This window comes from Eleutherodactylus coqui, chromosome 11 (assembly GCF_035609145.1).
Source record: "Eleutherodactylus coqui strain aEleCoq1 chromosome 11, aEleCoq1.hap1, whole genome shotgun sequence".
In the NCBI taxonomy this organism is placed as follows: domain Eukaryota; kingdom Metazoa; phylum Chordata; class Amphibia; order Anura; family Eleutherodactylidae; genus Eleutherodactylus; species Eleutherodactylus coqui.
Genome location: NC_089847.1, coordinates 14092194 through 14106395, shown reverse-complemented (window position 1 = coordinate 14106395; position 14202 = coordinate 14092194). Strand labels below are relative to the sequence as shown.

The 14202-nt window shown below is 49.0% G+C and overlaps 1 protein-coding gene across 1 annotated transcript; it reads left to right on the top strand.

The window, feature by feature from the left end:
• Window positions 1-2294: 2294 nt before the first annotated feature.
• On the top strand, window positions 2295-13930 carry LOC136581683 (borealin-2-like). The gene is made up of 10 exons (XM_066582308.1): window positions 2295-2577; window positions 4060-4188; window positions 4345-4388; window positions 4465-4522; window positions 4737-4822; window positions 5802-5869; window positions 11843-11926; window positions 12022-12136; window positions 13081-13167; window positions 13779-13930. The coding sequence occupies exons 1-10, from the start codon at window positions 2439-2441 to the stop codon at window positions 13848-13850; spliced, it is 882 nt and encodes a 293-aa protein (XP_066438405.1). The 5' UTR covers window positions 2295-2438; the 3' UTR covers window positions 13851-13930.
• Window positions 13931-14202: the final 272 nt, after the last annotated feature.

The following is a 14202-nucleotide window of genomic DNA, read 5'->3' as shown; positions in this document are numbered from 1 at the left end:
AACAAGTTTTTCCGCCCGATTTTCGGACCGAAAAAATTAGATTGAAAGAAAACGCATTATTTTAAATGGTTTTATTCGCACTTGGTCAGAAAATCAGATGAAAATCCATGAATGTTCTATATTTTTTTTTTTGTGTCACCAGAATGCGCATACAAAATACGGAAATGTGAATGAACACACTGAAATCAATGGGTTCTATTGTCTCCGTATTGCGCACGCAGATACACCCATGTGAAGCCGGGTGTTATTAACAGTAATTTTCATGCGCGCAAAATCCACAAGTCTGTCTGTTGATTTCGTGCACCAACACTCAAGTATCGCGTATTTACACATTTCCATTGACTTCTGTACTACTAATAGTAAGCGCTGTGCAGATCTGAGTACCTCAACGCAAATCAATGGAGATTCATAACTCCATATTATGTGCATAGTACGGAGCGTATATACTGACGTGTGAACGAGCCCTTAATGTGTGAGATAGAGACTCTGGTCTCCGTTTCACAAGGTTTCCACCCAGTTTCACTTGTTTGTGATGGTACCCCGAGACAGACGGGGCGCACAGAAGTGAATGTGAACTGAGGCTGAAGCAAGGGGGTGCACCATCTATGATAGCGCAATCGTTCAGTGAAGTCACTTCTGCATTTGTCCTTGGAGAATGTGCTAAACACAAGGATTCTTAAAGAGTAACTGCGCTTTTAGGAAACTTGAAAGGTCAAATGTTTTGATCAGTGGGGTCCGGGTGCTGAAACCTCCACTGATCATTGATATGAAGCGGCTGCAACGCTCATATAACCACTGTGCCCCTTAAGCCATCATCGTTGCTTGTCAGCTCTCGGCTGCTGAAGACGAACGCGTTGACTTCTCAGCTGCTGAAGATGAATGCATAGACTTCTCGGCTGCTGAAGAGGGGCTCATAGACTTCTTGGCTGCTGAAGATGGGTGCATAGACTTCTCGGCTGCTGAAGACTGTTTCATAGACTTCTCAGCTGCTGAAGACTGGTGCACAGACTTCTCGGCTGCTGAGGACTGGTGCATAGACTTCTTGGCTGCTGAGGACGGGCTCATAGACTTTTCGGCTGCTAAGAATGGATGCATAGACTTTTCGGCTGCTGAGGATGGGCACATAGACTTTTCGGCTGCTGAGCATGGGCACATAGACTTCTCGGCTGCTGAGGACGGGCGCATAGACTTTTCAGCTGCTCAGGATGGACGCATAGACTTCACGGCTGATGAGGACGGGCTCATAAACTTTTCTGCTGCTGAGGAGGGACGCATAGACTTGGCTGCTGCAGACGGGCACATAGACTTCTCGGCTGCTGAGGACGGACGCATAGACTTCTCGGCTGCTGAGGAACCGGAGCATAAACTTCTTGGCTGCTGAAGACGAGTGCATAGACTTCTCGGCTGCTGTAGACGGGCGCATAGACTTCTCGGCTGCTGTAGACGGACGCATAGACTTCTCGGCTGCTGAGGAACCGGAGCATAAACTTCTTGGCTGCTGAAGATGAGTGCATAGCCTTCTCGGCTGCTGTAGACGGGCGCATAGACTTCTTACTCGCTGAGGAAGGGCACATAAAAGTCTGTGCATTTGTCCAGCTGCAGAGCAGAGCCATCAAGAATCAATGCCCTGTCTGTACAGGAAATCTGCTGGATATCATTCATCCCAAGGCAGGTAATCAAGTCTACGGTTATTAAGACGGGCGTAATTTAACCCTATTATGCAGCCGTGATAATAACACAAAGCAGACAGTTCTTCACTGCCCTCCATCACACTCACCCGTGTGAATACAGACTAACTAGAGATTTCCTGCCTTAGGCCTCCAGTACGCTGGCGTATCTTGCTCTGTGCGGTCTATGATAATTCACGGACAGCGCACAGATCCATTATAGCCTCCGGCGCTGTGCGCACTGCTGTTTCTCATTGCGGTTTCTGTTCGTATCGCAGGTGAGAATAAGGACCTGCAAGTACATGTCACAGGCGATTTTCATGTTAATGGGGGTTATATACACGCGCGATTCTTCTCTTGAAGCAATAGTGCAACATAGAGAAATCGCAGCGTCTCCTATTTTCGGACCCATTATTTTCTATGGGAGACAAAAAAAATCACATTGCACTCGCAGGTTTCTCTTGCAAAGTGCAGCACAATCACTGAAAAATAGCAGGTTTATGAGTGCGATATCCATCCGATTTTCTTATACCGATACCGCACCCGTCTGTGTAAATACTGCCTTCCTGAGGGATGAGGCGCCGTTACAGCTGACAGGTCCCCTTTAACACACAGGTGCTTTGGGGAGACTCCACCCTCACCTGCTTGAGTGACTCCGCCCCACTGCTAGCAGCCTCACTCCCTCCTTATATAAAGAGGTCGGCTTGTGTAGCTCTCTCTCAGCTTCTTGGGGTCTTAATAGCACTGAGTAATAGTCTGCATAGAGGAATAATGCCCCCAAAGAGAGTGAGAAGGAAGTTGGGGTCCCGGGCTCAGGGAAGCGGGGACTCTGGGCTGGGAATGGTGAACCCCCTGCAGGAGCAGAAGAACGAGAAGATCCGACTGTTCATGGAGGACTTCATGCAGCAAAGTAAGTGGCACCCAAAAATGACTCTTAAAGGGGTCCTCCGACCGGACCGGGCCTGACTGTGTGTCTGGTCTGGTGTGACACAACCAACAACTCCTCTTAGGGTGCTCGGACCCCCAGGCTATGGTGGGAGCTGTAGGCCATAGCTGATGATGATCTCTATTACTGGCTGCAGTTCAGAACCCCAACATCATAGGGGGCTTCTGTAACATGTGATCCTTGTCAGAGGCGTAACTTGAAGCTCCCGGGCCCCGATGCAAAACCTGTATCAGGGCCCCCAACTATAATGCTTTACTCATAGTACTGGGTTCCCTATATGGAGAAGAGAGGCCTTATGGGCCCCCTAAGGCTCCAGGGCCCGAGTGTAACTGCATCCCCTACATCCTCTATAGTTACGACCCTGATCCTTGTATCAGGAGAGGACGGGGACAATCATAAGGGGGTTTATACCAGTCTCTGCAAGTTGGCAATTGCAAAAAGTGTGTGTGTGTGTTGAGAGCGGGCATGGTCAGCCGGACCACCACATATATGTATAACTTGCTCCAGAAACTGGACTCCCCTATAATAAAGGTATCTTCCTGGTCAGACCTGGCATAGACTTCTGTGTAGGCACACGGAGGTGGGAGATGTGACCAGTATATGAAGGTGTGCGCCCCTTTTATGTATTGGGTGCATAAGGGGGGACCTCCTATTAAGGGTGCGTTCACACAGGAGCGTCTCATGCATGATATCTGACAGACTGATGGGGACATCTTGCTATCAATGTGTCCGGTCACCTGAGCGATATCTCTTGGCCTTATGATCTATGATGGAAGAAGCGTGTTTCCCCCCCCTCCCCCCCCCCCCCCCCCCCCCCCCCCATACACTGAAACAGTCCAAAAACCAGATGGAAATGGGTGACTTCCTGCACGGAGGCCTTTCTTTACTTGGAGTGATAGACTGCAGCATGTCCCATTCTTGGACCCAAAAAAAAAAAACCCCACGTCAATGCAATGCCCTGCATTCGCAAAAATCTCATCCACACGCTGTAACTAACATGCGGCATGGACATCAAAGCCATGGCATGTCAACTGTTTCGCCATTTCTGCGCCGAGGTCTGTTTGCTGTCCGTGAATAGAAACCCTATTTAATACCCATAAAGACCAAGACGTCTTCCAGGGATTCGGCTCAGAGAGGATTGCCTAGACTGGAGGCACTTCAGCTGCACACATCTCTTGCCCTGATGGTTTGCTACAATGTATCGGGTTAGAGGGGGTTGCAGAGGATTGTGTAGACTGGATACATTGGAAGCTGCTCTCGGTTTTGGGTCTCTGCAGGGTTTGTCTGCTGCTCCGTTGGACTTGTTCACCAGTGAGGCGTATGGTGTGACCGTTCACTAGTAGGGGCCCCCAGCTTGATGTCACCGTGGGGCCCTTGCTCAGATGTCATGTTTTTGCCTCGTTCACATCGCAGTCTAGATCTCATTTCTGCTCTCAATTCATCCAGAGAAGGAACGTATGATGGAGGTCAAGAAGGAACTGGAGGCTCTAGCTAGGCTTCCCGATCAGATCCTGGAGGTGGAGCTCCTGAAGATGCCGATGTCAGTGAGACAGATGAAGGTCGGGGAGTATTACAGTGAGTATGGTCTCGTGTATAGGATGGGGCCCTGTTGTACTCCAGAGCTGCACTCACTGTTCTGCTGCTGGAGTCACATACAAGATGCAACTCTGGATCCGTACAGGATAAGTCATGATCAGAGTTGATGGACTTGACTCCTTCTTGTGTTTTCAGAGTTGATGGAAATGAACAAGGCAGAACCTGCTCCTCTTGTGAAGGTGAGGGGTCTCCTAATATTTACCGTCCTGTCCCCCTGGTGTCCCATTTATGTACTGTACAGGATTTTTGTTGCAGGCTGACAGTCTGGATGAAGAGCTGCGAGAGGCCGGACTTGTAAAGAACGGCAAGAAAGGTAAGTGTGTGTCGGATGGAGGCACTGCTTAAGGCTTGTGGGCTAATTGCCGAAATTCAGCATGGAGGCCTGCCACAACTGTACACTGGGCTCCCCTAAGACTCCAGGGCCCGGTAGGGACTGCTACCTCTGCACCCCGTATAGCTACGCCCCTGGTGCTCGAGTTGGATGACACTTGGTTTGTAATGAAGGGTTTACAGGAGTCTTCTCACAGGTAAAGTGATGGCGTCTGTGGAATCCCACCGTTCTGTCAGCTCTAAAGGGATGTCAACCACACAGAAGAACAGGACCGTCCAAAAGGTGAGCTTAGGTGTGACTGCAAGACCTGGGCTACAGACCCTTAAAGGGGATGTACTACTACAAGTTGCCTCCTATGCACAGGATAGGGATAACATATGGAGATCGGGGTCCTGTGGCCCATCCTCACTGCAAGGTTACTGCTCCCCTTGTAGTGAAGACACTGAATATAGTGCAGGTCACACAAGCGCTCCATTCACTTTCGATGGGCTTGCAGAGATATCCAACTGGCGCCTGCCCAGGTATATTCGAAATTATTGAATTTTTTAAATGTATTGTTTTAAATGCTCGGCCATCGCTCCATTCCGACTGACGTCACTGCAGGAGGACAAGCGACCCCCGCAGTGACAGACAGGACACAGGAGTCTGTTCCACAGGTGGGTGGGGGTCTCGCCAGCGAGATCTCCACCAATCAGCAAGTTATTCCCTGTGGATAAAAACCTGTAACTTTGGTACTCCCCTGCTTCTCCTCCCCCACCCTCCTATTCTAATTGTAAGACTGGGATCTGCAAAAACATAACTTATTGCATTACTAGGAAACTACTGCAAGTCTTCAGGGCCAACTTATTAACCCTTTCAAATACTTAGCGTAAACTTAGACCGGACAGTCTGAAAATGCACCAAACTTCAGCGGTCCATGCTGGATGATAAACTTGGTGCATCTTTAGGACTTTCTATTGGATGACTTGGTCTACAGTGGTACTTTGCACCAAAGCATTGTGCAATTTTTGGTGTTCTCTAAACCACGCCCACTTGTCAGCTGAGATCCAAAGAAAAAAATCCTACAATATAGAAGTGTGGTGCACAATATATGAACTAGATTTGTGCTGCACCCTGAGCCCCAATTCTGGTGCATGTACCTTAGACCCCCTGCCCCCCACTGTGCCCACATATAGATACTGTAATATGTGACATTGGACCTGTGGGGAGCGGCTGTGACTTCTGCCTTGTCATATACAATTTCATGCTTTCCCCCTCATAGGTTCCCAAAAGTAAATCTCTTATATCGCTGACGAAGGATACAGGGAAGACGTCTACATCTTTACCAAGGTAATACCCAATGAAAGGTCAACACTAACCCCCGAGGTGCTGGGCTGGAAAACTACAGGGCGTCTGTTATATCAGTTCTTCCATTGGCTTCTCCCACTCTGCAATAACTCACTGATGTCCTAATATGTGTGATGGACTGGAGAGATGTAATCTGAAGGTACTGGGCCCCAGTGCGATATCTATAAGGGGGAGCCCTGGCGCAAGTGTGAAAGGGGCATAACACTGCGTCCCCACCACACGGGCAAGTAAAGCACTCTCAATAATCTGCTGCAGTATATGATGATGCTATAACTAGTGGGAAACACTTGATGTTTATCCAACTTTGTCTTGTTTTGGGTCTACAACCTCTGTAGATTAAAGGGATTGTCCAGGGTTTAAAAGATCATGGCTGCTTTCTTCCCACCTTGGTGCCACCCTTGTCCGTGAGTTGTCAGGTCTTGCAGCTTAGCTCCCATTCACTTCAATGTAGCTGAGCTGCAATACAACACACAACCTTATGGACAAGGGTGGCGCTGTTTGGAAGAAAGCAGACATGTTGACCTAATCCTGGAAAATCTCTTTAAATTCTCCAGGGCCGGTTGCACCAACCACCCTGTTGATCTGGGTTTAAACTCATCAGTTCTTATCCTTGGTTTAAGGAATGTTCTGCGCCAATACTTCCTGATCTAAAACTTGCAAACCCGAGTTCACTTGATCTGATTGAAGGTTGAAACTAGAAGTGTATCCTACATGGTGATTGGTGACTGTAGGCAGGTGATCTTGTCAGTAAAAACATGGCTACTATATCAGCAACTGTTGGGTGTAAACTCATAACTCAGGAAAAGCTTGTTGGCTGAGTCCGCCATCTTGGATTTCAGCTGCTAAACTAAGTTCAGCCAGTTTGATCCACCAAAATTAGGGGATCAAATTGAACCAAGATCACAGGCTAAACGGTGTGGGTGCAAGGCTATTCTGTTTTATCTTGGATCAACTCTTATTGATCTCAGATCAAAATTTTGATGCAATAGCCTTAGATCATGGCTCTTATATCCTTAGAGCTGCTGACCCTAAAGGGGTTGTCCAGTGATAAAATATTGATGGCCTAGCCTTGGGACAGGCCTCAGGTGTAGATCAGTAGTGGTCCACCCCCCCAGGACCCCTGCCATTAACTGTTCACCAGGTAGATGCACTCCAATTGAGGAAATAACTAACTGGTAAGGGTCCTGGGCAGCTGACCCCAGCTGATCTACTGTTGATGGCCTAGCCTACAAGGCCATCACTAGTTTGCGCCTGGACAACCTTTAAGCTATAACCTTCACCACTAGGGGGAGCTGCTCATACAGACTTCAGTTCAATGTAATCTGTATGTAAGAAGTGCCCCCTAGTGGTAGCTGCAGACCCACTCTTTTATAATGGGCTTGTGTAGCATATAATCAGATAATCGCTCCAAATTAGTAATTTTTCCCCGGCGTCATCCTGACGGCAGACATGAAGGTTGCACCTTGACCTTGTAGGGACAGGAAGCAAGAGATTTCAAAAGGCTCCTCCTGCCTCCCATTCACCAGTGCTTCCTGTCCCTACAGGGGGGCAGGGCCAGTGACACGGTGTGACGTGGGTTTTCCCTTTTGTGCATGCATGTATATTTTGCAGGGCAGGGAATCCACCGGGTCTAAACAGGACCTAAAGAAAAAACACAGGTAATGCGCCCTGTGTCTTAAAAAACTGGACAAGGCGTATAAAAAGCCGCTATGCCCCGATTGTACCTCTAAGATCCTTATGGATGATCAGGCCGCATTCAGTGAACATATTAGATCCCTGGTTAGAGAGGAGGTCTGGGCATCGACTTCCAGTCTCCTTCCCATCCCCCCCCCGCCAAGGATGAGAATAAAAAGTATTTCTCATCTGGGGACCTGGATGACCGGATCAAAGCAGTCAGGGACACGATGAAGGTCGAGGATGTGGTCGAGCCAAGGTCCGTACAGGACGACATGTTCAGTGGGCTCAGGCCAAGGAACCGCATCGTCTTTACGGCTAATGATACCCTGAAGAAAGTAGTCATCGAGGAATGGGCTTGTGCGGACAAACATCTTTATTTGTCCCGCGAGTATAAAGAGAGACTCCGCTTTGCGGAGGAAGACGTGAGCATCTACGAGGAGGTCCCCAAGGTGGACGCACAGGTGGCCAGAATGGCCAAAAAGACAGCCCTACCATTCGAGGAATCCTCTCACCTTAAAGACCCGATGGACAACAGGGTTGATGCCTTGATGAAACGGGCCTGGCAAACAACGGCCTATACGCTGAAGTCCAATCTTTGGCGCGGACTTGGAGGAGATCCTAAAAAGAGCTACCGACAAAACCCACAGTTTCCCGGACCAAGCAAGAACAGGATTTCCCCACAAACGTCAGCTATTCTTCAAGCCATACCGGGGCAAAGGAAAGATGGGGCGCTGGTCCTACCCCAAAGGAGGCAGGGGTAAGATAGAAACAACCCCTACCCCCATAGAGGAGTACTAGGTGGGGGGCAGGCTATTAAACTTTTCTCAGGAATGGCAGGAGATTACAGATAACCCGTGGGTCCTGCAGCTCATAGCCCAAGGGTAAAGAATAGAATTCTTCACCCGGCCCCCCCCAATAATTTCAAAGTCACCCCCACGCAATCCCCTGCCCTGCAGGATATCTTTAAAAACGAAATTTCTAAACTGCTACAAATGGGGGCGGTAGTCCGGGTCCCCGCAGCAGGGCTTGGGTTTCTACTCACCCCTATTCCTGATCAAAAAACCGAACGGCAGTTTTCGAATGATCCTTAGTCTGAAGGGCCTGAACAGATTTATTACCTACAAAAGGTTTAAGATGGAAACGTCAGGTCTGCAGTAACTCTGATCAAACGAGGGGACTTTATGAGTACTGTCGATCTAAAGGACGCATACTACCATGTCCCAGTCCTGCTGGAACACCACAAGTACCTGCGGTTTGCCATCAGGATAGGCAGCCGTGGACGCCATTTTCAATTCCAGTGCCTACCCTTCGGAATTTCAACGGCACCCAGGATATTCTCTAAAATAGTGGCAGAGATGGTGGCGCATCTCCATGTGGCAGGCATAAACATCATCCCATACCTGGACGATTTCCTGGTAATTGCATCCTTGCCGAAGATCCTCAAAGAGGATACTAGCTGAGTCGTCTCCCTATTTCAGAGTCTGGGGTGGATACTTAACTTCCCTAAATCTAGTCTTCTCCCCGAGACGTGAAAGACCTTCCTGGGGGTACAAATAGACTCAGTGTTGCAGACCTTGTCTTTGCCTCCACCCAGGCAGGAAAATCTTAGGCTGGCAGCACAGAAATGCGGCCAGAAGAAACAAACAACGATTAGGGACGCAATGAGGCTCCTGGGCCTCATGACCTCCTGTATCGGCATTATTCCTTGGGCCCAGGCGCACTCGAACGCTACAGAGAGCCATCCTGGGCAACTGGGACGGGGCAACAACCTCTCTGGACGGCAGAATGCCCGTGACATTATCGGTCACAAGGTCCCTCCACTGGTGGCGGTCAACTGACAATCTAGAAGCAGAGTCCCCATGGGTGGCAGAGCCCTTCATCTCCGTAGTCACCGACGCAAGCCAGTCTGGCTGGGGAGCGCAAGTGGGGCAGCGTTTGCTCCAGGGCAAATGGGGTCCGACGTTGCGTGCTCAGACCTCAAATTTCAGAGAGCTTAGGGCCATCTGGGAGGTGCTTTACAGAGCTCAGGATATTCTAAAGAAGAGACATGTTAAGATCTTCTCTGATGATGTGACCGCTGTTTCACTTATTCGCCACCAGGGAGGCACCAGAAATTTTCACCTGCTGAAATTAACAGCCCGGATCTTCCGATGGGCCGAGTCCACGGTACAGTCCCTGATGGCGGTCCATCTCAAAGGATCCTAGAACCTGACAGCCGACTTTCTCAGTCAAAGACGCCTAGACCCCGGGGAATGGTCTCTGAATCAAGAGGAATTTCGTCTCATTTCAGAAACCTGGGGCAGCAAAAATTCAAAATGCCCCGCTGACTTTTTCCCTAGATCCAAGGGGCTAGACGCTTTTTTTTCCCCAGAGTTGGGATTTCGGTCTGGCGTACGCCCCCCCCCCCCCCATACCCCTGATTCCGAGAGTTCTTCAGAAGGTCCAGCAGAGCAACATCAAGCTGATCCTGATCACCCCACACTGGGGAAAAAAGGGCATGGTTTTCGGTGCTGCTAAAGCTCGCCATCTCGGAGCCAATCTGCCTTCCATCCAGGAAGAACCTTCTAGCGCAGGGCCCAGTTCTTTGCCCCAACTTAGAGAGACTGAACCTCGCGGTGTGGATATTGAGGAACAGACGCTACTAAGACAGTCTGTCCTCCAGAGTTATCGCGACTCTACGCCAGTCCCGTAAACCTGTGACCTCAGCTATCTATAATATCTGGAAAAAATTCTCCGCCTGGAGGGGGCTGGAAGTCTCCAATCTTGACACTTCGGTGGTGGAGATTTTGGACTTCCTCCAGGAGGGTCTAGATAAAAACCTGAGACCAGGAACCCTGAAAGTACAGGTATCAGCGCGCTCGGCCATTCTTGATTAACCTCTGGCGGATCATAGACTGATCCACAGGTTCATGAAAGTGGCAGAAAGAATGAGGCCAGTTAGCCGTAGTATGGTTCCCCCCTCACCCCCCCCCCCCCCCCCCCCATGGGACCTGAACCTAGTTCTCCAAAGCCTCTGCAGAGACCCCTTCGAACCTATCGATCAGATTCCAATTAGGCTCCTCACGTTTAAAACTGTTCCTGGTAGCTATCACAACAGCGAGGCGCGTAAGCAAGCTCCAGGCCCTATCTTGTAAAACGCCTTACCTATTAGTCCAGGACGATAAGGTCATACTAAAAACAGACCCCCTTTTTTTTTCTTCCAAAGGTAGCCTCAAAATTCCACAGACAGCAAGAAATTATTCTCTCATCCTTCTGGCAAGATCCCCAAAACGATAGGGAAAGAGACTACCACAGCCTGGATGTAAGGAGGGCCATTCTATGCTACTTAGAGCAGACATCCTTTAGGAAGGCTGACTGTCTTTTTGTTCAATTCCAGGGGCCGGGCAGAGGAAGAGCGGCTTCTAGGAGATCCATTAGCTGCTGGATAAAATCCACCATCCAGCAGGCCTACTTGTCCTGCAACAGAACTATCCCGGAAGGACTCAAGGCCCATTCAACCAGGGCCGTATCCTGCTCCTGGGCAGAGAGGGCTATGGCGACGCCGAACCAAATTTGTAAGGCAGCCACATGGTCCAACCTGCACACCTTCGCAAAACACTGCAGGCTGAATGCGGACCTCTCCTCCGATCTCTCATTCGGGAGAAAGGTCCTGCAAGCAGTGGTCCCTCCCTAAAGAGTTAATCTGGTATACTCCATGTCTGCCGTCAGGATGACGCCGGGGAAAAGGAGTGAATTTCTTACCGAAAACTCCTTTTTTCCGAGTCATCCTGACGGCACGTATTTCCCTCCCAAAAATTCACATGTTTATGAGGCTCCTATGTTGGACATTTCCTTTTATGCAGTAAATTTGTGCATATTATCTTGTGTTTAAGTCCGGGTAAGCTACCCTCTTGTTTATGTTCCAATGGAACTAACCATGTTGTTTTTTTTCGGAGCAAATAAATATCTTCCTTGGTTAACCATGACATGTCCATGTAAGTAATTTAGAAGACACTGGTGAATGGGAGGCGGAAGAGCCTTTTTGTAGTCTTTTGCTTCCTGTCCCTACAAGGTCAAGGTGCAACCTCCATGTCTGCCGTCAGGATGACTCGGAAAAAAGGAATTTTCGGTATGAAATTCACTCCTTTCCTGGCCAATGAAGAGGAAACACCTGCCCAGACTCGCTGCAGTACCATGAGCCTATGGATGAGTGGTGCTGTTTCTGGAAGAAGGCAGCCATGTTTAGTCTCCTATAACCTCCGCATGACTGTAGTAACCTGTTGTCTTCTCTGTACATAGGTCAATATCTGTAACTCCACTCGGTAAAGCTCCCAAAAAGATGACTGCAACGTCCACCTGGAATACTGGATCCAGACCTTCAAGGTAGCTTGGACTAAATACTTGAGCGTTGCGGTTGCCCCTTGTACATCCAATGGCGCACTTCTCTTACAGCTTCTCCAAAATGTTTTTATATTCAGAAATATGACCGGTCCGGTCACCCGGTCCACAAGAAACCGGACTGCCTCGTCGCTGAGTGACGACCCTCTACATGAAGGCCTTCCTTTCGTACATATACCACTGGTGGATGGTCAGGTAATGGGACTACCACTTGTCTTGGGCTAGTGGTCTGCATAGCAGAAAGGGGGCCGAACAGGTCAGAACTGGCCCCATTATGGTGTTGGGTTTTGCTACCCCCTCCATGCGTTTCATGACATTGGGCCAATTCCTTATCCTCCATCGTCCAACCAAGCAGTTGCTCCGAAGAATCCGGCATGGGTTTCTGACTTTTAGTATCCAAGGGGATTATGCCAACCAGACTGGCATGTGGTGGCGGACTAGTGGTCCGCAGGCCTTGGGCTCTTCACACAACTTGGGGAAGGGGTGTGTGTGGTAATAGAATAGTTTCCACTAAAACCTTTAATTAGCTCTTCTAGTAAGAGCTCCACAATCCAGACTCTCGGGGTTTGTTCACATGTGGTGGATTTAGTGCAGGTTTTCTGCAGTGGAAAATCCACAACTAAAGGTGTCGCTCTGACGGGATCCATACCAAAACCTACAGAATAACTGCAGATTTTGATGCGGATCTGCAACAGATTTCACCCTTTCAATTGAAGGGATAAAGTCTGCTGCAGATCTACACCAAATCCAGTACATGTGAACACAACCTTTATAGTAATGGTGCCCCAAACGTGGCAATATACCGCTCTAGCCAGCAGTGCTGTTGGGGCCAAGCAGTCACCTGGCAGCCTTAGAGCCCAACGCCTCCCCTGCTTTGTGCTGGAGACAAAGGGGAGGAGTCAGACTCTGATGCTGCTGGTGATCACATGACTAAGTGGTGCTGTGGCATTACAGGAAAGCTTGCTATGAAGACACCACTGGGTGTCCCGGGTGCATTAGAGGCAGTTTGGGTGTCCAACCAAAATGCTCCTACTGCAATCTGCCAGGTTCTGTGCGCTCCACCTCTACGGCCGGTCCAGCCTCATCCTGCACTCATTTATAGGTTGGGACCTCACAGAATACTTCTTCTTTCCCTGCAGACTTTATCATCAGCATACGATGACCTGGAGTCCCTGAATGTGCAGCTGCTGAGACAAGACACGGTGCAGCACATCCACACGCTGGTGGTAGGTGGTCCTCATACTGACACGCATGCTGCATACATGGACTACGGTAGTAACTAAGGACTGTTAGACCTCTACATTAAAGCGGTCCCTCAGTTTTGTATTATTATAACTCACATGACAATCCCTGCAACTTTCTCATATCTAAGACCTGTGCTTGTTATAGGCGAATGAAAACCTTCATATTGCTTGGCAAACCCTCAGCTGTGAGAATGTTACATCCGGTTTGGGATACGGTGTTGGATCCCAGTCTGATACTCGTCATTACCTGCATTGTAGAAGTCAGGAGAGGTTGTGCCACTGATGGATGAGTGTAGACTAGACAGAACTGTAGCAAATCTCAGCTGTGAAGTGAGGGATCAGGAGCGGCTGCCATCCTCTGGATGTAAGGAATGTTCTCATGTACTGACGGTGAACACGCTGTTTCACATCTTCACCACTTTCATGGTCTTATAGGAAGGTGTAGAAGTTTCCATTAGTGATTAAAGGCATCTTCTAGGACTGACATACTGGCACTATTCTCTGGATGGGCCACCAGTAGTTCAGCTCTAGACGCCCCTTTAATCCTCCCATCACCTTGGTCTACATACACTATCTGCTTCCTGTCTCCTCAGGGTCAGCTCACCAACCTGTGCGCAAAAGCATCATCCACACAGAATCTTGCAGGGAGCAACGGGTCAACGTGATGCTGTAACCTGGCGTTGATCACATGATGTCAAGCGGAGGTCGTCCGGAGTCTGTTTTATAAATGTCTTATTTATGTGGTTTTGTAACAGTAATAAAGAATTAATTGATGCTTCGTGTTCCGAGCGCTGACTTGTGGATCTGCACGCTGTTTGGTCACAATTTGACCAGCAGGGGTGAGGAACAATGGCCCTTACAGGAAACCATCAATCTTATGTAGAATCATAGAATGGTAGAGTTGGAAGGGACCAATATCTAATCTGTGTCTCCTCCCTTTCAGTTTCATCCCATTGCTTCTAGTCTTTCCTTGTTCAGATGAGAATAGAGCTGATCCCTCTGCACTGTGACAGCCCT